Raw genomic sequence first — 20,159 nt, 5'->3', positions numbered from 1 at the left:
GTTAGTAAAACAGTATATACCATGCCCAGGGCACACGGGAGGGAAACTGAGGGCCAACTGGGCGGCTTCGTTGATGCCACACAGTGAAGGGCATAACCCAGACCTCAACCTCCCCAACTGTCCCTGGCATAAAGAAACTCAATACACCCAGGCTGCTGGCAATGCCCTGAGACACAGCTAGGTACCCGGAGCCGGCCTGGCGGGGAGGGGGAGCACTGGCAGTGCCGAGCATGTGCGAGCACCCCCAGTGGGGCACTGCCAAGGCTCCGTGTCCAGCATCCCCATTCTCTTTGCTCCCAGAGCAGCTACTGGGAGGAGGCTCCCCCATCCTGAGCACCAGCTGTCCACTTGGCCCACCGCCCACACCCATTAGGGGGGCGGCCCTGGACCAAGCTGGCCAAGTGGCCTGCAAGCCAGGTGCCGGCTCAGGGCCAGATTATGTCAATGAGGATGAGCCGGGCTCAACCAACTCAAGATGTAGAGTGACTGGCTGGAGGGGGCTCATCTCCGGTAAGGGGCACAGACCCTCCCAGGGGGCCTCCCAACTGCCCCCTCTCCCATGGCTCCCACTGGTGTGGGACATTAAGCTTGGCAATCGACCCTGACTACCCTCTCCAGCCACTTCTCCCCGGCTCCCAGGACACCTGCCTGGCAGCTCTCAGGAGCAGTCCTTTGCTCTTGCACATGCTGTGCCCTCTGCCCATACTGCCGTCTGTCCAGTCAATGACCAACGCCTCCACCATCAGTGCCTCTCAGGGCCAAGCCAGGGCTCCTTTATTCTCAGGGATGGGAGCCCCACAAAAGGCTTTATTTACATGAGGAACCCGGGCGAGGGCCGGAGATCGGAACCCCTGGCCTTCCCCAGTGGGCCCCTTAGCTCTGCAGGCTCCCAGGCCCCAGTACACTGGGGCAGGCATAAGGGCAGGCTGGCCTTCCACGGCCCGCGCCCCCCCAGGCAGGCGAGGGCCCCCAGAAGCACCGGCGCCCCGTCTTCACACGGTGACCTCGGCTTTGCTGTTAGTGCTCAGGTGCCGGGGCCCGCGGCCGGCGCTGCCATAAAGGGCAGGGGGCTGCGGGCTGAAGGCTTCAGGCAGCTTCTCCACGCTGAACTGGCGCCGGGGCGCGTGGCCGGGCCTCTGGGGCCCCGGGGAGGCCTGGGAGGCCTGAGCCGCCGGGTGGCCACGGGGGGTGGGCCGGGGCTGGCGGCCGACGACCCAGGCCTTGTAGTGGCCCGACGGGGCAAGGCCGGCGGGGGGCGCGTAGCCCGGCGGGGCCCAGGGGCAGGCGTCGAGCAGCGCAGGCAAGTCCTCGCGGGGCCGCGGGGCCCGCGCCGGGAGGGTCAGCGGGGCAGCTTCCGCCGTGGGGAAACGCTGGTAGAAGTCCTGTGGGGTGGCTTCTGCGGGGACAGTGAGGGCGCGGGGAGCGAGGTCAGGCCCGGGGGCGGGGGGCGGGGGCAGGGCCTGGGCTCTGACAGCCAGGCTGGGACCGGTGTGCCACTGGCTGCATAGGCACGACACAGAAGTTGGCCGGAGCGCTGGCCCACAAGGGTGGGAGCTGTGGAACTGGAATCGGGACCCCGAGCCCTGTAACCTAGGAGCTTGGATATTCTGGGTGCGGCGCTCCCCACTCCCCTCGGGGCACGGGGCTCTCTGGCCACTCACCTGCGACCTTGAGCGCTGCGGCCTTGAGGGTGGCATACTTGGCATAGGGCTGCAGCGTCATGCTGCCCCCGCCCTGCAGCCTGGGGCCACGCTGGGGGCCGGGGGTCGCTGACCCCAGGGGCATGTTGTTGGGGCGCTTCCTGTCTGGAGCAGGGGAAGGGGAAATGAGACCCGGCCTGCAGACCCGCGGACACTCTCCACCTGCACCACCACCTCTTCACTGTCCTCTCCCCACCGGCACTTCAAGGAGAGCCTGTGGGAGGGCTGCTTGGAGGAGAGGGAGCCCAAACCACCTTCTTGACAGACTCTCCAGGGCCTGGGGCAGGGCCTGCCTGGCTCAGAATAACCTGAATAATAGCAGCCAGCCCTGAGTGGCTGCTAGCCTAAGGGATGGCTCCCAGCCTGTCCAGCTTGGGCCAGGCACGGAGTCCCAGGACCTGCTTCTCAGGAGACAGTTAAGGTTTGAGAATTCCAACCCGCAGAGGGGAGAGGAGGGGAAGTTGCTGTGAAGCCTGCCTCACCAGCAAGAGGCCAAGAGGGAGACTCCAGCCTGGAGTTTAAAAAGACCCCATGGAATCCACAGGCTGGTGCCAGGCAGCCCCCAGGGCACTGCTGAGCCAAGGCCTAGAACCACAGCCTGAGCCAAGGATCCCTGAACCTGGAACCTTCCTTCCTCACCGCATCCCTGTGCCTGGAAGTTGCAGGACACCTTGGAGGGTCCCTCTTTACCACGGGGAGCTGACCAGCTTGCCCCACCCACACTCACACACCTGCAGAGGCAGGCAGCTCCTTAAAATTTCGAAACAGCCAAGAGCCTCTTGCCCCTCAGCGCCCCACTTCCCCTGGTCTCGGGCCCACAGCAAGACAAGGGAGGCCCGTGACATAGGCCGACATAGGCCGCTGTGCCCGCTTACACACCTGTGTGGTTGGGGGAGCCCCGGGGGGGGCCATCACTCATCTGCACCTGGACACAGCTACCCAGAGGTGGGCCCAGAGGTGGAGGCAGTGGCTCCTGGGAGTCCGGCTGCTTTAGAAGTTCTGTGAGTGTCCTGTGGGGAAAGAGTGATGAGAGGCAGTCCTCCCAACCTCCTGCTTCCCCACTGGCCCGCCCTCGGCCTAGCTAATGCCGGCCACCACCGCTCCGTCACTCTTTCAACCTCCCTGGGCCTCCTCTCTGCCCTGCAGTTGATCTTACACATCAGGTTTCCACATCTCCTTTCCCCAACATGGCCACTTCCAGAGCAGGTCAGGAAATGCTATGGGTCCCCTGTCACCTGGGCTACCTTGTTTTTCAAAGACTCTTCAGAATCCCTAAGACCTTCTGAGTTGAGCCTCCTCTCCCAGTGAGAGCTCTGCAAGCGTCTCAGGCTCCTTGCTTCTGCTGTTTTCTGTGCCGACGACCTTCCTCCATCTCCTTCCACAAAACTCCTACTCATTCACACCCCACCAGAGTCCCTCCTCTTCCAGGAAGCCTTCTTTACCTGCCTACCTAACTCCCTTCCTGCAGCAGAGGCTTCCGCTGGCACAAAGCTGCCACATGGTCGCAGAGGGGAGGACAGACAGACGAGAAAGGAGGGAGGAGCCAGGAGATCCCGCCTTGGCAGCCCAGCACCAAAGACTACGTGACCTTGGGCAGCCGCCTCCTGGGTAGCCTCCTGGGTACCGGGACACCCAGCCCCACCCAGGTGTGACAGCGTCTGACTGAGCCTTCCCTGATGACAGCCAGTCCCAGCCTTTCCGCCCAGCTGCCTTTGGTGCCCAGAATCTCTGATTTTCTTCTGGGGCAGTTTGATCCTCCCTCCTTCAGGGGGCTGGGGCCTCAGTGGCTGAAGCAGGAGGAAGCACGGGGACCCTCTGGGGTAGGTGCAGTTTGGCTGCAATGTGGCAGGGTCGGGAAGTCGTGTGTCCCCCCCCCACACACACACACACCTGCCCGAGCTGCACCTCTGGTCCCCAGCCCTCCGCTGCCCGCCCCTGTGTTCTCAGCTCTGCGCTCCTCTGCCATCGATCCCGAACACCTGAGTAATTTTCATGCCTCTGCACAAACTTCTCAAGGGACAGATCCAGCTCCCCTCCAAGCCCTGTGAGCTTGGGGAGCTGACCATCATCTCAACAGAGTGAGAACAGGGGTTCAGCACACACCCACACATGAGCCTAAGTGGGGCTTCAGATCTCCCCAGAGGAGAAAAAAAAGAGGGCATGTGGGAGCTGAAGCCCAGACAGAGGAAGGGACTGGCCTAGGCCACACAGCACATCATGGGTGGGCCAGCTCTTCCAGAAGCATCACCAGACCTGCTTCCCCGTCCCTTGCAGATGAAGAGGGCCCTAGGTGAATGTATCAGCTAGGCTGCCCCGGCCGCCCCCTCTACACCATCACGGCTCTCAGCTCCTGCTGCCCTCACTCTAGTCAAGGACATGTCCTGTCTTCTCTTTGCCGGACATGAAGGACTCAAGCTCAGGACCTGCCCCCACAGCACCCAGGGCTCAGGACCAGAGCCTCCACATCGCCAAGGCAGCAGCACAGTGGCTGAGGTCAGGGGTCCAATCCCAGTTCCACCTTGTGGCTGCCGGGACACAGTAAGTTAAGTGGTCTGGGAGACGGGGGTGCTGCGCGGAGCCAAGGAAACCCTCATCCTGTGCCCCTGAAGACTAGGAGGCGGAAGCATCCATACCTGGCCTACGCAGGCCCACCCAGGCATGGGGGCTTCTCTCTATCATTGTCACCTCTAAAAACCAGCCTGTCCCACACCCCAGGGAGCACAGACCTGGGTAAGTGAGGAAGGCACAGGCCCCAAAGCATGTGGGCATGAGTGTGGGGGTGTGGGTGAGAGTTCCAGGGTGAGGACACAGGATCCCAGAGTCGTCATTCTAGCTAAGACCCCACTTAACACAAAGCTCAGGCTCAGCTAGCACCTGGCCTCGGCAACAATGAATCTGTGTCCCCCACATTTCCAGTGCCTTCCTACACAGGGAGAGACCCTGTCCCTTGCCTGGAATGGGGGGGTGTATTGAATGGGGCGTGTGGGGGAGGCCTTATCCCCAGGGAAAGAAGGTCAGGCCTGAGTCACAGCTATGGGGATGGGGTGGAAGGGAAGTGGGGAAAGAAGCAGGAGGGGAGCTACAGAAAAAGCCCCTTCCCTCCTCTACCCTACTCTGGGGCCCAAGACGCCCAACACTACATCAGCGCACGCCCCCACCCCCCGCTAGTGGGCTCCGACCTTTCCTGGGTGCGGCCTCTGTGCCCTCCCGCCCACTCCGGAGGAGGAGGGAGCCGCGGGGGAGGGCGGCTCAGCACCCAGCTCCCTCCGGAAGGTCAAGGGGAGACGGTATCAGCTGTCTCCCTCCACGAAGTGGGGGTGGGGGGAGTAACGGGCCTGGAGACAGAGATGGGAAGGAAAAACCAGGAGGGGGCTGCGGACAGGACCAGAGTTCGCGGACGGGGCGGGGCGGGGCGGGGGAGGATGAAGGATGGCGAGGGGGGCGCCCACGGGCCGGGGAGGGCTGTCCAGGCGGCGGGGTGGGGGGGATCCCGGCCCGGCCCGGCCCGGCCCGGCCGGCGCGCTCACCTGGTCACCGTGCGCCGCGCGCGCGGGCTGTGCGCCCTCTCCAGGCCCAGGCGCGCCCCGATGCCGGCCAGCACGAGCAGCGCAGCGACGCCGCACACCGCGTAGACGGCCGTGTGGCTGCGCTCGCGGCCCGGGTCCCGGGGCGCGGTGGCGTCGCGGGCGCGCGCGGGTGGCCGGCCCGTCTGCACCCAGGCCGGCGTGTCGTAGTTGGAGCAGCGGCTCTGGTCGAGGCGCCGCGGCCCGTCGTGGCAGCAGAAGCGGTAGCCGCACGTGCCGCAGCAGAAGCTGTAGGCGCCCGAGCTGCAGTTGAAGGGCGGGTCCCACTGGCCCATCACGTCGTAGTAGCCGCGGCAGCGGTCGCCCCCGGCCGGGGCCGCCGTGGCGGGCGCCGCGGGCTCCTGCGCCTCGGGGGCCCCCGCGCGGCCCGACGGCGGCCGCGCCAGCAGCAGCGCCAGCCCGAGCGCGAGCCGGAGCCCCGGCGGGCCGCCCCCGCCCCCGCCCCCGCCCCCCCCGCCGCCGCCGCCGCCGCGCAGCCCCGGCGCCCCGGCCCGCTCCATCGGGCCCGCGCCTTCGGCTACAGCGCCCCGCGCATGGCTGCGCGCCGCGGCTCCCCGCCGCCCGGCCTCCGCGCCGGCCCCGCCAGCCCCCACCGACCGCGCCGGCCCCGCGCACGCCTCCTCGGCCGTCGCCCTCCTCCCGGGCCGCAGGGCGGGCGGTGGGGAGCCCGGCCCGAGGCTCGCGGGGCCGCACCTCCGGGGGGCGCGTCCTCCGCCGGCGCTGCCTCGGACCCCAGCCGGCCGTCCTCACCCCGGGACGCCCCGGGCCGGGCGGCCAGTCCTCGCCCGCGCGCCCCCCGGCCTCTCCCCGGCCGGCGGGTGTGCGTGGCCCGGGCCTAGCGGGGGCGGCGGGCCGCCCGACACCGCTGCCTTCCCGCGCCCGCTCGGCGCTGCCCGCGCTCTGGCTGCGGCTGGGGCTCCGCGCGGCTCGGGCGGGCGGGGGAGGGAGGGAGCGGGGGGAGGAGGGCGGGCGGGCGGGAGGCAGGGCCGGGGGAGGAGCGCGGCCGCCGCCAGGGGAGGGAGGGGGCGCCCCGCCGGGGACCCTCTCCGAAGGCCTCCCCAAGCCACCCCTCAAACGGGGAGCCCCAGGGCCTTCGGGCCCCGGCTCTCAGGGCTGTGACTTCGGACACAGGCGGGCGCGAGTGCGCCTCTGCCTTACAGGTGCGGGGACTCCGGGCACCGCGAGGCCCCGGAGGGTCGCTGCCGCCCCCCGCCCTGCCCCCTCCCGTCCTCTCCGTCAGTTCTGGCCGACACAGAAGCGGGACAGGTGGCAGGCCCTTCGGCCTCTCTGCGCCTCGATTTTCCCGCCTCTCAAATGGGAAGGAGACCCGCGCGCGGAGCCGCTGCCGGAGGCCAAGCGCCGGCCGTCTCCGCGCCGCCCCGAGCGCTGCGTTAGCCCCGAGGCGCGCGCCCGGGTCCCAGAAGCCCGTGGACCCCGGCCTGGGGCCCTGAGGTGTCCCCACTTCTGCGGCGATGGGCATGGCCTGGGCCGCGTCCTCCCGGGGGGTCCTCGCTACCCCAGGCGTAGGGGGAGGAGATCCGGCTGGACCCGGACTGGGGCGAGGGGGCGGGGCCGGGCCAGGGGGCGGGGCCATCCGCCGACCCTCGCCCCGCCCCCCAGGACGCTCGGGTCCCCTCTCGGCCCCGGGAGGAGGGGCGGAAGGTGGAACGGTCCGTGCACCCAGTGCGGAGCTGTTCTCTGGGGTTTCGAAGCTAGATTTAACTGGAAGATGTGGCCGAACCGGGCACCTTGCTTCCCTCTGCCTGTTTCTCTTCTTAACATCAAAAACTCTTGAGGGGGAGGGGAGGGCAGATTCATAATCCCTTTCAGGAGGCAGAGGCCAGTATGATGCCCCCCACCGTCCGGATGGGAGCTCCAGGGGAGCCAGGGGAGTGTCCACTTCTCCCCAGTGCTCCCACACGGCGTCCTATCTGCTGAATGAACAAATGAAGTGACTTTAGTCTCTAGTTTTTGTAAAATAAAGAATTTGGGCTCCTTCCTGCTCCCCTTTGCGTCGGGTCTTCCCTCGGAGACTGGGATCAGCTTATTAAAATGGAGGAAGTGGAGGGAGCAAGAGGGAGGATTTACATGTAAAGGAGGATCAAGTCCCTGTGTTGCCGAGATGAGGGGCTGACGGGCACCTTTCAGGTCTCAGTGCTGAGAGGCCCTCCCCCTCAGGGTCATTCCTCCGGAGGTAGCCTCCCCCTCCTCCTCCACCGGCAACTCTTCGGATCCAGTCCCAAGACCCTACCCCATTAGAAGCCTTTACTGCAATTTTAGAGACAAAGAAAATAGATGAGCAAAGCAATGAGATGAAATTGCCTTAATCCCATCACCAGGGACAACAGGCTAAAATATGCCCCACTTTACATACTGTTTCTTAGTGCCTGGTTTACTTTTTGCCATCAGACTTTCCATTTATTATTCGGTTTAGAATTTAGTCGCTCTATTTTCTGGAGCACTCATTCCTGCTTCCTCGGGGTGGGGTGGGGTGGGGTAGTCCCAGAAAGGACTCCATGGCACCAACTGTCTGATTTGTATCAGCGCCCCCACCGTGCCCTGCTAAACTGCCCTCCTGGTTACTGGGACCCTGAGGGTGACTGCTTCTTCCGCCTTCCTCCCCTATTGCTGCGCACTAGGTTTAAGCAGGCTTGTTTCTGCCCCACATCCTCCCAGGACTGTGGCCCCTTCTCAGGTAGGGTGACCCTACCGGGCCCTGAGCTCCCAATGTTCTTCCCTGAGTTATGTCCCTTCCCTGGACCCTTCTCTCACCCCACTGTCCTGGCGTCATTGGGTGCTCCACTGAGCTTCCACCCCCTGTCGCTGCCATCGGGGCCCATATATATTTGCCCAGTGCAGGAGCTGGGGGCTGGATTCCAGCCCCCCACCCCCAGGACTGATGTCCAGCCTCCAGCTCCTCCACACACCAATGGCTTCCTCTCTATCTCAGTCTGGTTCGGTGGTCAGCCAGCAACCACAGATGCCCACATCTGGCAGGCCTATCCCAGGCACTTACCGCCCTCTCAATATTAACACACAGCCTGGGGCTGGGGAGGGGGGTTCAAATGCAGAGACAGGCCTCTGCTGGCTGACTCAGCCCTGGGATTTGGCTATTCATTCAGCTGGCACTGCCCTTCAGGTGTCTGGCCATTTGCTGGGCAAGGTGATCTAGAAATGGAGCAGTGCAGCTGAGGAGTGACCCCTTTGCCCAACTGCCCTCCTCGGACCCTGGGGTCTCTCTCCACAGCAAGGCACCAGAGCACCTGCCTCTTGTCTCCTCTGCCTGCCACCCCCCCACACACCCTGTGTCACCAAAAATCGCCCATTGATCCAAGCTTAAAATAACCCCTGGCATCTGCAGCAAGCCCCACGGGGAGGGCAGAGGAGCCGCATTTATGTGCCTGAAGGGCACCCGCCCCGCCCCCAGCTCTGAGCGCTGGCAGCTTGAGTGCGAGGCTGTCTAAGTGTGCTCACGACTGTGAGCTCGAGTGCATGTCTGGGGCTTGCATGATCATGAGAGTCTTCCTTCCACCATGGACATGTGTGCGCACATCACATGTGTGTCGGTGTGGATGCGCCTGTGCACACATGTTCTCCCCTCACAGCTGAGCCCTCGCCTGGTGCCCAGCTCTGGCTGTGCAAGGCTCCGGGTCCTGAGAGGTCATGGACATTCAGGAAAGCTCGAGGCAGGCCTCAATGTTCCCATTTTAGACTGTGGGCCAGTGACCAGTCTGTCCAGCCCTGGGCCAGGGAACTTGGGATTTCCTAGAGACAAACCCAGGCCCCAGTGAGCAGAAATGACTTGCTGTAACTGGCACACACCCAGGAAGGACCAAGGTCTGGCTTGGAACCTGTGCGGAGTCCCAAACCTCCTTCCGGCCAGTTTAGTATAAAGAGAGAGAGCAGCTGGAGGATCCCAGCCCAGGGCCCAGGGAAGTGTTCCTAGGCTCCGATAGACGATAGAGGAGGCCTAATGCGTCCCGCCTCCTCCCTGAGCTCCCAGGCCTTGCGCAGGCTCTCCGCTCCTGGAACGCCCTTCCAGCCCCTCACACTGACGGCACCTACTTATCCTTCCCTTTGGAGCCAGACTAAGGTGGGTTGGAATTCCTGCTCTAATAGGACCCACAACCTTTCTTGGCCTCTTTTCTCATTTGCAAGATGAGCTGCTTGCACCTTTTTGACCCGGCTGCTGAGATGGTGATTGCCACCATGGGTACCATCCGCACGCCTCCAAGGTCACATTCCCAGGCCCATTTTGCTTCCATTTCTTCCATGATGGAGGGTTACCCAAAAAGCAGAGATTCTAGAGAGCTCTGGACTCCCTGCTAGCACAGATAGCACAGATGCCTATGCCTGTACCGGGAGGGAGGGGGTCGGGAGGGGAGGGCCCATGGCTCCTTTGTCTTCCTGAGAGCAGCTTGTGACTCAGGCTCCAGCTGCCTGTGGGAGGGAGGGGGCGCCCAGGCTGAGGTCGAGGGGGAGCAGGATGGGGGGAAAGAGGTGCAGGGGAGCTGGGGCTCAGCCTCCAGTCCGAGGTCCTTGCTCACCCTCTCCCCTGCGAGCCCTTCCCCGGCCTCAAGGAGTCGCCCAGCCAACATCACCCCTGGAAATCGCTGGTTACCCCCCAGAGTCTCTCCCTTCTGGACCCTGCAGAGGCCCCAGTGAACATGCAAATCTGGAGCTGGCCACTGAGTCCCAACGACAGGAATAGATTCAGAGAGGACAGGGCTCAGCAGAGGCCACACAGCGCGGTCCACCCACCGGAACAAGTCCTCCCTGTCCCGCAGCCTGCCCGCCCCTGGACACAATTCTGAGATCGGCTCCGAGCCCGCAGCCAGGAGAGGGGCCGGCAGTGTTGCACCCCTCGACACAGACACTTCGATCCAAAGCCGGGGCCATGCCCTGCATCCAGGGTTTGGAGAGGGTCCTGGTGATCTTGGCCCCGCCGCTCGCCAGGTGCAGCCCTTTCTCCTCGCCCCTCGGCCTTGAACCCGCGCTTCTGCTCGCCGCGGCCCCGCTCCTCTCCCCTCCCCCGAGGCTAGGGGCCCTCCGGCGCCCCAGTCCCTGGCCCCGCCCCCCGCCCCGCCCCCTCCGTCCCGCAGCCCCTGTCCCCGGCGCTCGGCGGCCGCAGGTCTAGGTGCCACCAGCTGGGCTGACCGCAGAAGCTGCGGAGATAAGACTTTCGCCTGCCCCGGAGTCATCTTCTGGGTCCCAGATTCTCTGCAGCCCAGGGGAGGGAGGAGAGGTTCAGAGGCCCTCTGGCCCCGGGACCCCTGCAGCGTTGCCTGCGCTCTACAGACCCCGGGGACAGGGGCACCCGCGTCTTCCCGGCTCCTCCCCAACCCGCCCTCTGCGGGACCCTGGGCAGTCGTTCCTCCCCCACCCCCACCTCCACCCTCGGGGTCACCCCAGGCATCTGGGGGGCAGGCACAAATTGGAGAGAGGTCAGATTTCTTTTTTTCTTTTTTTTTAAGATTTTATTTATTTATTCATGATAGAGGCAGAGACACAGGCAGAAGGAGAAGCAGGCTCCATACAGGGAGCCTGACGCGGGACTCGATCGGGACTCCAGGATCACACCCTGGGCCAAAGGCAGGCACCAAACCACTGAGCCACCCAGGGAACCCGAGAGGTCAGATTTCAGCTCTGAGTGAGGAGGAATGTGGCCTGAGCCACCCAGAAGAGAGCAAATGGACTGAATTCCCACCCTGCGACCAGAGGGTAGTCAGAGGGGCTGGAGAAGCACCCGGGGTTCCCTGAGGACAGTGCCCCCATGTGCCAAGGGGCAGGCATGAGCACAGGCCAAGTTCTGATGCAGCCTCACCTGGCACTCCCAGGCCAAGGTATCTGACTCTCCAGCTCCCCACCTGAGCTCTGCTTCTTGACCCTTCTGCAGCCTCTTCTCTGCACCTTTACACACAGTGCCCTGGACCAGGAATTCTCTGCTCCATTCCAGTAGGGAAACTGGGCAAGACTCAGGGCATATACTTCCTACTATCCAAAGCACTCCCTAGATGCTGGATCAGTCAACCTGCTTGGAGCATCCCCTGGCCCTGGCAGGGATCATCACCCTGTCCTGTCATCGTGTCCTGCTCCATCTCTCCCACCGGACTAGACCTAATGGCAGGGCCTGAGACTGACCTCCAAGCATTGCCCAGAATGGCCCTGGCACAGAGCAGGTGTGTTCGACTCTGGTGTGATCAATGGGGCAGCACATGGATGAGTGGTAGGAATGGGAAGTGCTGAGTCCAGAGCCTCAGACCAGCTCTGGGAAACTCACTTTCCAGAGGAATTTCTCATGGTTGGTGACTCCAGGCAGGAAGTGTCTGCATCCCAGGGAAAGGAGATGGGGGCCCTCCAGGGTGAAGACCCTACTTGCCACATGACCTCTTTAGTCTCAGAAAGCTCGTTGGCCCTTGGGCTCCATTTTGAAGATGAGGAGACAGGCTCACGGAGAGATGCCATCAGCTCCTGAAGGGAAGGGCTGAGACAGCCAGAGGTGAGAGGTCAGGTCTTTCCTCCCTGGCCTCCCCAGCTGGGCCTCCCCACCCCCACCCTGAGCCTGGAGCCAAGGGCTGCTGGGCAGGAAGTGAAAGGTGCCTGCAGGAAGCCCCAGGAGGAACTGAGACTTGAGCCAGCTCCGCCTCCACCTGCCCGGGCCCTGGGGACCTCAGGGAAACCAGACCCTCCTTCAGGAAAAAAACGGGCCAGAAACACAGATGTGGGTGAGGGGGAGCTGCTTCTCTTAGCTCCCACCCCAACAGGCAGCTCTTCCAAAGTCTATCTTGGGTCCTTTTTACAGCAAAAGGAGACCGGTTGGGCAGAGAAATCTTTGAGTAGTGATGAAAGCAAGGAGTAAAGCCTGGAGTCAATCCCTGGAGTCGCTTGCTCCCAAGGAGGGCACCAGGGCCACTGGCCTTCTGCACAGGCACTCAGGGCAGGGGCACGAGCCTCTGTTTGGCTCAGCTCCGCCGCGGCATATCATAGTTTGGGCCAGATTCTTTCACCTTCTAGGCCTCTGTGTTCCTATCTGCAAAATGGGACATCTAATCCCTGTTCATGGACTTGAACTAGTCTAGATTTTCAGGACATCAATTCAACTGACGGGGGCCATAAAAAAAAAAAGTCCCAGGCAAAGATTTATGTCAACGAGATGCTGCTGCCTCAACTACAACAGCAAACACCAAAACAACCAAATGCTCAAGGGGAAAGCTTTGCAAATGTTGAAAACCTTGTTGGCAAAGGGTTTATAGACAAGAGAGGGGACGCCCGGGTGGCTCAGCGGTTGAGCGGCTGCCTTTCACTCAGGGGGTGATCCCCATCCAGGGGTTGAGTCCCACATCGGACTCCCCGCAGGGAGCCTGTTTCTCCCTCTGCCTGTGTCTCTGCCTCTCTTTCTGTGTCTCTTATGAATAAATAAATAAGATCTAAAAAAAAAAATTAATAAATAAATAAAGACAAGAGAAAACTCACCAGATATGATAGCCAAGATACGAATTTATATGTGTGGGATAGATACGATTACATGGAACCCATGTCTCAGGGGCCTGATGTCACTGCGTCATGGGTCATTTCTCCATGGGCTCTACCCTAGGTTACTGCCCTGAACTTTCCAAAGTGCCTATAAAATATATGTCTCGATTTTTTTGTAATAAAAGAAAACTTTTTTAAAAGCAAACAAGGGACGCCTGGGTGGCTCTGGCGGTGAAGCGTCTGACTTGGGCTCAGGTCAGGATCTCGGGCTCCACCCCACCCAGTGGTGGTCCTCAGGCTCCCTGCTCAGCAGAATGGGCTTCCCCTCATCTCTTCCTCTGCCCCTCCCCCTGCTCGTCCTCTCTGTCTCTGTCTCTGTCTGAAATGGGTAAATAAAATCTTAAAAAAAAAAAAAAAAAAAAAAACCCAAAAACAAAAACAAATGCCCATGCCCCTCCTCCAGGTGCTGTCACTAAGATCAAATGCAGTAACCTCATGAAGTCTCCTTAGAAAGCTAATTAGGACAGAGAACCAGGGACTGGAGGCCCCTGAGTGGTAGGGTCCTTTCCCGGGGACCCTCTTCTTGCCCACATCTTCCCCCACTCTGCTCCTGGTTCTTCCCCAAGGGAGAACCCTTCTGTTATTTGCTGGACAGCAATGATGCCGAGCCTTCTCCCTCCCTGGGGCTCAGTCTCCTCGTCTGTAAAATGGGGGAGTGGAGACAAGGCTTCTTCAAGGTTCTTTCAAGTCCTTCTCCTCTGAGGGCCACAGGCCTGGAGGAGCGCTTTGCATCCAACCTCTCCCCCCCACAACAACTTTTCAAAAATGGAAACCGAGACTAGAGGGGAAGCTGGGGTTTGGCTGGGACATAGTGGGGCCAGAGGTTTGCATGTCTGGACCCCAGAGGGGTTTTACCCATTTGTACCTCCAGGGCCCAGCCTGCGGCTGTGGTGGAAAAGGTGAGTTGGAGATGGAGGGGCCAGGAACAGCCCAGACTCCCCAGTCCTGAGACAAAGGGGAGTGGATGTCTGGCCCATCCTGGGCCTGCTTCCCACCCTCCTGCCTACAGGCCTGGCCACCTGACCTTGCCCCAGCCACCTGGCAGCTCGGGGGGAGGGGCACCTGGGATGCATTCAGGGACAGGGTGGCTGGGGAGACTTAAATGTGGGTATCAGGATTTGGGGGCTCCAGACCATCTTCTAGGCTGAGAAGGGGGGGCGGGAAGGGCAGGTCAGGGACAGGTGGGCAGAAGGCAGCTGACGCATGGAACAGCACATGGCCAAGGCCCTAATGGTACCCCAAACTCCATCTTCTGACTCCTAGTCCGTGCTTCTCCTGAGAGTGCTAAACTACAACACGTTCCAAGGAGTGTCCGGGTCAGGAGGTTCTAACTCCGTGTAGGAGGGCCAGCAGGAGAGGCAGCGCCTGACCGAGTACGGCGTGGCCCACTGGAGGAGATGGTCTCGCCCGAATTCTGAGAGCAAGGGGTGCTGTTGTCAGAGGACCAAATCCACCAGGATGATGGGTGACCCCAGGGGCTGGCAGAGAATGGCCAAGTGACCACGGCACTTGGGACCTAGTGCTTGAGGAGTGCAGGCCATACAGAGAGGGAGCTCAAAGGATGTCAGGTCAGGCTGGTTCAAGGCCACAGGCCTGCTCTGGCCTCTGAACAAAGGAGCCTCTGGAGGATCCTGGGCCTTTCCCTGAGTACAGCTGAGTGTGCCTTGAAGGCAGCTGGGACTCCAGGTGGCCTCTGACAGAGATGCCTGGCAGTGTGCCTCCAGCATGAGTGCGCAGTTCAGCCCCAGAGGAGCTCCAGACTTCCTCCCAAGCGCAAGCCTGGGGCTCTGGGAGCTGCTACGAGGGTGAAAATGGCATCGCAGGTCCTAGAAGATTGGGCCAAGCTCAGGGTTGACCCTCGGGTACAGATACCTGAGAATTAGCACAACCCAGGCTACTTGTTAAAATCAAATCATCTTGTATTAGATCCTGAAGCAAACCAGTCAGTTGGTTACTTGTGGTTGTCATTCGCCTCAGTTAAAAGCGGGACAACTCTGAGAGCAAGTATTAAAGAAATACAACACCCAGCTATAAATTAAGCATCCTCCCACTTGATCCTCTTCCTAGATTCATTCTGGTTTACGGTGGCTTTCTGGCACTGAAAGAGAAACCTCCTTCGCGACGCGCCCCCACCACTCAAAAGCACAGGAGCTCAGCCACAACCTTCCAGGGCTGCCAGAGATGGTCTGGTTTGAAGCCAAAGGCTCTGTGCCGCCGAGCCCTGTGGCCGGCCTGTAGTCTGTGGTTCTGCAGGGTTAGCTGAGGAGCAGCCTGGTTCCCAGAAGAGGGGCAGGTGGCCCCTGTGATGAAGACCTGAGTCCACCCTCCAGGCCGCTGGCTGACAGCCCACAGGGAGGACAGGGGCCACCTCCTGGCCCCTCCGGCGCTACTGTTGCTCAGGCCCGGCTGTCTTGGTGGTCACCAGCTCGGTGGAGCCCAGCTCTGTGGCTGGCACAGGGACGCTGTGGGCAGGCGGGGTGTTGGCTGGGTCTTCTCCGGCCGGAGGCCACACGGGAGCTGTCGCATCAAGGGGCCCCGGGGGGACGATGATGACATTGTCCAGGGTCTCTAGTTGGGGGAGGGGGCGCAGGGAAGGCAAGGTCAGGAAGGCTGACAGCTTTTCCCCACCCCTGTTCTGGAAGCCTCAGTGGAGGGACCGCCCCGACTGAGAAAAACCCCAAGCCCCGGCAGGGATGGGGACGGGCGGCCTGTGCTGGGCCCTCGGGACAGGAAGTGCAGATGGGAAGCGCCGGCGGAAGGGAGAAGCGGCCTCCTGTGTGGGGCTCCGGCGGCTCCGGGGCCAGGGCTGCGTCCCTCCCGGGGAACCGGCCCGAGCCGCTGCACCCCTCCCGAGCGCCCCGGCCCCGCCTCCCTGCCCCCCGCCCCGCAGAACTTACCGCGCGGGTGCGGGCGCGGGCGCGGGTCCGGGGCCCCCGGGGGAGCCGCCGCGCGCAGCCGCCGCCGCCACCTCCAGCCCAGCAGCCCCAGCAGCACGAGGGCCAGCGCCAGGCCCAGCAGCGCGGGGGCGCCGAAGAGCAGCGCGGGCAGCGGCAGCGCGGCCTCGGCCTCCGCGGCGGCCCCCGGGCCCACCGACTCCTGCGGCTGCAGCGCCGTCCCGGGCGCCAGGCTGCTGGGCCCGGCTGCTGGCGGGGCGGACGGGGAGGGGGCGCAGGGGGCGGAGGGGAGGGGCGGCCGGGAAGGGGGAGGGGCGGAGGGAGGCGAGGCTGGGCCCGGGGAGGGGGGCGGGGGAGGGGAGGGAGGGCCGGCGGGGGGCGGGGGAAGGGCAAGAGAGGGAGAGGTGAGGGCCACATGGTGACCGCCGGTCCCCACGAGGCCCCGCTTGCAGCCCCCCATCAAACCAGTCACCGCCCCCCGCCCCCGTCCCGGGTGGCCTGCGGCTCCCGCAGGTTGCGCGGTGGGGGCCCCCCCTCCTTCCCAGGGCTGCACCCCTGCTGACCAGCTGGCTGAGTGGGTCGGCTCTTACCCGGTCTGGGTTCTGGCGTCCGGAGCAGCTTGCAGGCCACGCAGTTTCGGACCAGAGGGTCAAAGCACTCGGCCTGGACGCAGCGCGTGGGGACCGGCCCGTCCCTGCCCCGCGCGCCCCTGCCCCGCGGGCCCCGCGCGCCTCTCCTGTCGCTGCCCATGCTGCCGTGCCCAGCGCTCGCTCGCGGGGGACTGAGCCTGGCTTCGGCTCCCAGAGGAGGAAACCGGGAGGGGCCGCCACCCACTGGGCCCCGCCCCACCCTCCTGCCTGCTGGGGTGGGACCACTCGCAAGGCCCCGCACCCCACACCTTCTCTTTCTACCTGTGGTTCCTCCATTCAACCACTCAACCATCACCTCCAGACGACTGCTGGGCTGGCCCTGTGCTGGGGCGCAGACCCCGCGCTCCTGGGCAGTAGAGGTTGGGCCCCTGCAGTCAGGACCTCTGGGTGGCCTCCTCTGTCCTGCTCCCCAAGGCCAGCCCACAGCCCCAGACAACCCCCACCAGCCGTGTCCTCCTCACCCCACCTGGTCCCCCTCTGGGGCTCCTTCCAGCCCTTCCCAGGCAGAGCAGGTTCGGTTCACAAGGCTTCCCGAGTGCCCAGGGTGCTGGGGAGACAGCGCCTCACGGCAGCAGTCATGGAGGGGGCTGGAAGGCTTCGGAAAGGACGGGATGGTGGGAAGGTGTCTGCCCAGCGAGATCTAGGGGAGCATGACTGACGGAAGAGGACAGAGATGGGGCCCAGAGACTGCTGGGCCCGGGGGCTGGGCTGGACTCGTGGCTGAGGGTTAAGGAGCCAGGGAACCACGCAGAGCTTTCAGCAGACGGCACCATAGTCAGACTTGGGTGACAGTGGGGAAGCTCTGGCTGGAGTAGAGGACACAGCGGGGGGAGGGAGACGGTGGCCGAGGGCCCGAGGACAGACAGCTCAGTTCCCAGATCCGAGGCAGGAGGGAGAGACTCCGATCAATAGATGAACAGACAGACCAAGACCCATGGGTCCCAGGGCTGTGTGTGTCCTGGCCTGCCTACCTCTGAGTCTCACTGGGGTCCCTTCTGTCTCTACTCTCTGGTGTTTGGCCTGTCACCCGTGTCTCTCAGATTGAGCCTCAGACACACACACAGGCCCCTCCTGCCTCCCTTGCCGTCTGCAGGGGCTGGCAGAGAGCTTCGGCGGGGATGGGGTCGGCCATCCCAGCTCAGGGCTGGGGAGCACAGAGGCAGGGGCTGCCTGGATGGGGCAGGAGCAGATTCAGCAGCTTCGAGGGGGGAGAGAACGCTTCCAGCAGAGAAGCTGGCGCTGGCGAGGGCAAAGGCAAAGAGGGGGAAGAGGGGGAAGCTGAGTCTGGAGACAGGCAAGGGGATGCTGCAGAGGAGGGGAGGCAGGGATGCTCTGGGCCTCCGCGTCAGGCTCCTGGGCCCTGGGGAGCCCCTACCAGAGCGCAGGGAGAGATGCTCTGAGCTGTGCTGCAGAAGCGACCCTGTCTCTGGCTGCTGTGGAGTTGGAGACAGGACTCCACGGTCCAGAGCAGGGGAACCATCTAGAAGCTGTTTAGGAGCAAAGAGTGATGCTGTGGTGCAAGGGGAGCAAGGCTGGCCCCGGGTTTCTGGCTCGAGGGACTCCAGCAGCCCCCTGGGTGGGCCGGCATCCAGGAGCCCTGGCCCACTGCCTCTCTGTCCTCTGCCCACGGCCCAACAACTCCAGGGCAGGAAGGTGTAGGCGTCAGGGCAGCTGCAAAGGAGAAGTGGGTCTGGGGTGGTGGGTGTGGGTGTGAGTGTGGGTGTGTGGTGAGGGGGTGGGGGGGCCGGGAGCCCAGAGAGGAGGGGGGGCCAAATCGCCACCCCCATCACTGGTGGTGCCAGTATTGCCTGGGAGCCCTTACACGGGGCCAGGCACCTCGTTAACCCTCACGCCGCCGTTGGGCCGAGCAGACTGAGTCTTGTGGGAATCTGGAGTGAGGATGGTGTCCCTGGGAGAGGGTGGCCCATGGGGCTGGTCTGGGGTCACTTACAGGAGCCACTTCTATGTGGCAGCTGCACCTGCTCCAGCACAAAGCGGGGGAGGCGGCCTTCAGGGGCCCAAGCCAGAGGGGCAGAGTGGTGATCTACCCGCGGCCTCCTAGGGCCCAGGAAGGCACGCGTCAGGGACAGGCCATGGCGAAAGGCGTGTGCGATTAGCGTCGGTGGTGTGTGCAGGTGCCTGACCCCGGACAAACCTTGTCACTTGTGACTCCTGAATGAGAAGCAGAGGGAGGCCTTGAATCCCGACTTCACAGTTAAAAAAAATTTCCCCAACAGACCAAGGTGATAAATGTTAGGTTAAATCCTCAGCAGATTCCTTATTTGGGGTTACATCTCTGAAGTCAAGATTATTATTTCTTTTTTTAAGATTTTATTTTAATATATATTTTGTTTATTTATTCATGAGAGACACACAGAGAGAGAGGCAGAGACACAGGCAGAGGGAAAAGCAGGCTCCATGCAGGGAGCCCGATGTGGGACTCGATCCCAGGTCTCTAGGATCAGGCCCTGGGCTGAAGGCGGCGCTAAACTGCTGAGCCACCCGGGCTGCCCAGATTTTATTTATTTATTCATGAGAGTCACAGAGAGAGGCAGAGACACGGGCAGAGGGGGAGAAGCAGGTTCCCTGTGGGGACCCCGATGTGAGACTCGATCCCAGGACTCCGGGATCACGAGTCTCATGCTCGCTCACTCAGGCACCCTATGATGTTACTTTTTTAAATAATCCCTACACCCTACGTGGGGCTTGAACTCACAACCCCGAGATCAAGAGTCTCACGCTCCACCGACTGAGCCAGGCCGGAACCTGATAGTTTTAAACACTTTGGTATCATCACCTCAAAGGTACTGAGTAGGAAAGAAGGGACTTTGCTGCTGAAACCCCATCTCACGGAGTGTCACTCGGTGTTCTCATGTTCTCGTTCACTGATGAAGTGTTTTACAAAGATAACTAATTTGGGGTCTTTCGGGGGAAAAGGAGTCTCTGATGATCTTTGTCCCTCAAATTCCCCCCAAAACACCCTCCCAATGGTCCGGACACGGGCGGCGCTATGATGTCGGGTTTCCAGATGGTGAGGCAGGGGCTCTGAGGGGCCAGGGATGACCCAGCTTCGGGGGAGCCAGGATAGGGCCTGTGCCCTTCATGCCTGGGGCTGGGGCTGGCGCCGGGGGCAAGGAGGAAGCTGCCGGTGGGATACGCTGGGTGCTAAGCGGGGGTGGGAAGGGTGGGGGGCATTCCCGGGGGAGACCGAGGCCCCGCTCCCCAGACCTAGATGTGAAAGTGCTCGGAGCGCCAGGACGCACTCCTTACGTGAACATCATTTTTAATTGTAATTCTGTAATACCTGCACACACTCTCATGAAAAAACCCTCAAACAATACAGAAGTCTATGAGTAAGGAGGGGCATTTCCCTGCTGTCCCCAGAGGGAGCCTGTTCTGGTTTTTTACTTTTTCATCCCATCCTGTTTCATGCCTTTAAATTGTCAGGCAAGTGCCTGGGGGGGAAACAGGTTCTGTGATTCATCAAAGGGGCCACACAGTGGGAGCTGCTCTGGGGACTTCCCTGCCCTCCTCTGCCCCGTAGCTCTCTCCTTCTATTTGGTTGTATTTTGTCTCAGGAGTGGTCAGGGGCCCCAGGGCAGGGACCCCTTTTTCATGTACTTGGCACTGGCAAATAGGACACTGCGAGGAAGCCCCTCTCACTGGGAGACAGCGGGAAGAATGTGGGGACAGGACCAGGGGCAGGAGAGGCAGAGGATCCACACGAAGTCCTGGTGAGGCTGGAGCGCCCCCAGACCCTCTCCCCTTGACCCCCTTCCATGAAGCGGTTATAAAACT

General features: G+C 62.4%; 2 protein-coding genes across 2 annotated transcripts; both read right to left on the bottom strand.

Annotated features, from left to right (window-relative positions):
• Positions 1-992: 992 nt before the first annotated feature.
• On the bottom strand, positions 993-6,878 carry SHISA8 (shisa family member 8). Its single transcript, XM_038551565.1, has 6 exons — positions 6,443-6,878; positions 5,878-6,210; positions 5,228-5,729; positions 2,580-2,710; positions 1,662-1,805; positions 993-1,396 (listed from the first exon to the last, which is right to left on the bottom strand). Exons 1-6 carry the CDS (start codon positions 6,876-6,878, stop codon positions 993-995), a joined length of 1,950 nt encoding a protein of 649 aa, XP_038407493.1.
• A 7,834-nt stretch (positions 6,879-14,712) lies between these two features.
• On the bottom strand, positions 14,713-18,727 carry TNFRSF13C (TNF receptor superfamily member 13C). Its single transcript, XM_038550385.1, has 3 exons — positions 16,302-18,727; positions 15,715-15,960; positions 14,713-15,385 (listed from the first exon to the last, which is right to left on the bottom strand). Exons 1-3 carry the CDS (start codon positions 16,651-16,653, stop codon positions 15,204-15,206), a joined length of 780 nt encoding a protein of 259 aa, XP_038406313.1. The 5' UTR covers positions 16,654-18,727; the 3' UTR covers positions 14,713-15,203.
• Between the last annotated feature and the right edge of the window lie 1,432 nt (positions 18,728-20,159).

Source organism: Canis lupus, chromosome 10 (assembly GCF_011100685.1).
Source record: "Canis lupus familiaris isolate Mischka breed German Shepherd chromosome 10, alternate assembly UU_Cfam_GSD_1.0, whole genome shotgun sequence".
NCBI lineage: Eukaryota > Metazoa > Chordata > Mammalia > Carnivora > Canidae > Canis > Canis lupus.
Note: the sequence above shows the minus strand (reverse complement) of the source record. Positions and strands in the feature narration are given on the sequence as shown.